The sequence below is a fragment of the Eupeodes corollae genome, chromosome 3, assembly GCF_945859685.1.
Source record: "Eupeodes corollae chromosome 3, idEupCoro1.1, whole genome shotgun sequence".
NCBI lineage: Eukaryota > Metazoa > Arthropoda > Insecta > Diptera > Syrphidae > Eupeodes > Eupeodes corollae.
In genome coordinates, this window is record NC_079149.1 from 124,511,446 (window position 1) to 124,513,808 (window position 2,363).

The 2,363-nt window shown below is 32.6% G+C and overlaps 1 protein-coding gene across 1 annotated transcript; it reads left to right on the forward strand.

Annotated features, from left to right (window-relative positions):
• Window positions 1-1,091: 1,091 nt before the first annotated feature.
• LOC129952699 (uncharacterized) lies at window positions 1,092-1,883 on the forward strand. Its single transcript, XM_056065466.1, has 2 exons — window positions 1,092-1,192; window positions 1,252-1,883. Exons 1-2 carry the CDS (start codon window positions 1,187-1,189, stop codon window positions 1,822-1,824), a joined length of 579 nt encoding a protein of 192 aa, XP_055921441.1. The 5' UTR covers window positions 1,092-1,186; the 3' UTR covers window positions 1,825-1,883.
• The last annotated feature ends 480 nt before the right edge of the window (window positions 1,884-2,363 follow it).

Sequence of the window (2,363 nt, forward strand, 5' to 3'; positions counted from 1 at the left end):
TTCTTCTCCGATAATTTCTCAATCAGAATTCGGTGCCGCTCTTTACTGGTTGAAAAAATGTAAGAATTCTGCACGAAATCAAATAATTAAACAGCCGATGGACAAGAGTTAGCAGTTGCCTTTCCCACTAAATTAAGAGAATGACCACAACAAAATAAGAGCCTGCATCCCCTTGTATTTGCCACTCATGTTTGCAGCATTGTCATATGATTTTGATATTTCACTGAATGCCTGATTGGAGTGAACAAAAATATAGATCAATAATTTCTATTACTTAAGATTAATATAATTAAATTATTATGTATGTACAAGGTACTGTAGGCTGTTGGTAAAGGTTAAATACCAAAAAAAAAAGGAAAAGATGTTTACTAGTTGGAGTTTGAAACAAAAATTGTCAGAAGTCTCTATTGTGGGGGCCCCCCGTTATTGGAGGCCCCTAGTTTCCACCCCGGTTGTCTTCCCCACAATCTGGGGAAATTAATACTTCACTACGGTTAGTTTTGCTAAAAAAGCGCAGTTAGTGTATTAAAATATTTTATAAGCAAAATGTCTTTTTGTTTAAATAGACGCCTCAAATGCTTTAAGAATAGTTTAATTTTTTTTGTGTGACGATATTTTGGTGTAACAATGAGTTGTCTTTCAGACTGACATTTTTGTGTTTTTCGGTATTGTACAGAAAAAAGTTTAATATTTCTTCAAATGTTATAATTTCTCTTCATAACAATTACTGATTTAAATATCTTTTTTTCAACACTTTCAATCATATAGTATTTCTTTAAAAATAAATGTATGAATATATTTTACATGTTGAACCAACGAAATGTAAGTTATCAATCATAATTGAAACTTCCAGCTATCATAATTAATTTTATCAACAAGACAAATTGGTATAAATTCAGGTTTTCTAATTTTAAAAGCGGTCAAGAAGATTTTTTAAACTTACGCCGGGCCCAAGACCAGTAATAACTTTCAAATAATCAACTTTACCTGATAAAAAAACAGTCATCAGGTTATTATTCTTTAGTCTTCTTTAAATAAATTGAGCTCCCTTTCACCTGAATTAGCGTTGTAAGTTTAAAAAATAAATTAATATAAAAGCTCAACAAAACCACCATTTAACCATCAGAGCTCTCTATATTGTCATTTAGTCAAATTCTTATTCACAAAATCAAAAAATAAAACAATCATGAAGGTTTGTACCTTAAAATAAATTATTATATTATTTGGGTTAAAATTCTAACTTTCTTACAGTTCTTTAATTGTGCAATTTTTGTCGTCGTTATGTTCATGAATTCTGAAGCTAATGTACTTCCCCTGACTTTGAGTCCTGTACTTCCTTATTCTGCTACCGCCTATGGATCAGCAGTTGCTGTTTCGCATTACAACTCTCAGCCAATTTTAGTCCATCAACCCACCACCGTGATTCGAGCTGCAACCCACGTATACAATACTCCTCTCATCTGGCCTTTTACTACAAATACTGTAGGTACTTATATTGCAAAGACTCTCGGCTCTGAACATATTGCATCACTTCCTGGACACTTGAACTCGGCTTCTTCAATCAACTTGGAACAAGCACCAGGAGTTAAGAAGGAAAATATAAATGAACCCATCTCGTCATCAGTAGCAATTCACGGTTCATACATTCGAACTCCTCTAAGTAGTTCTCAACTTATTGTTCCATCGCCAGCATCATTTGTTCTACCAATTCCTGAAGCAAAGTACATAGCTAAGAATCTAGGAGTTGAACATGTTGCTCCTTTGCCTGGTCACATCATCTCAGCTACTTCCCTTAACTTGCAACCAGCACCTGGATCAAAATAAAAACTTTGGAAAATTCATTGAATGAAAGAATAAAGTGCATACAAATTTTAAAACAATAATCCTTATGATAATTTCAAGGAATTTGATTAATTTTGTGAGACCCTTTGAAATAGTAAAAAAAAGTCAATAATTTGACACACTTCAGAATAGAATAAAAATTACCAATTTTTAACAAAAAGCAGCATCTTCCAGTATTAAAAAGCCTCAAAAATAAGTTTTAGTTCAAAAATTCATGGTGCAAAATTCCACGAGATTGTCTTCTGTCGAACATTGGTGATTTATAAGTCCACAAATCAATAATTTTGGCTTGTGGACCTCTGACCTTTCCTCAGGAAATTTAAATATCTCCCTTTTGCTAGCTTATCAATGTAATTGTGGCATGTGGACTTATGACCTTTTGTCTAGAAATTTAGATAACTCATTGAATTACTATAGTTAAAACCTTGTTTAAATGAAAGCATCCGTCTTTGTAGCTTATATGTGGAAAAACAATACTTTCAGCATGTGAACTTGTGACCCTTTGTCAAAAAATTGAAATA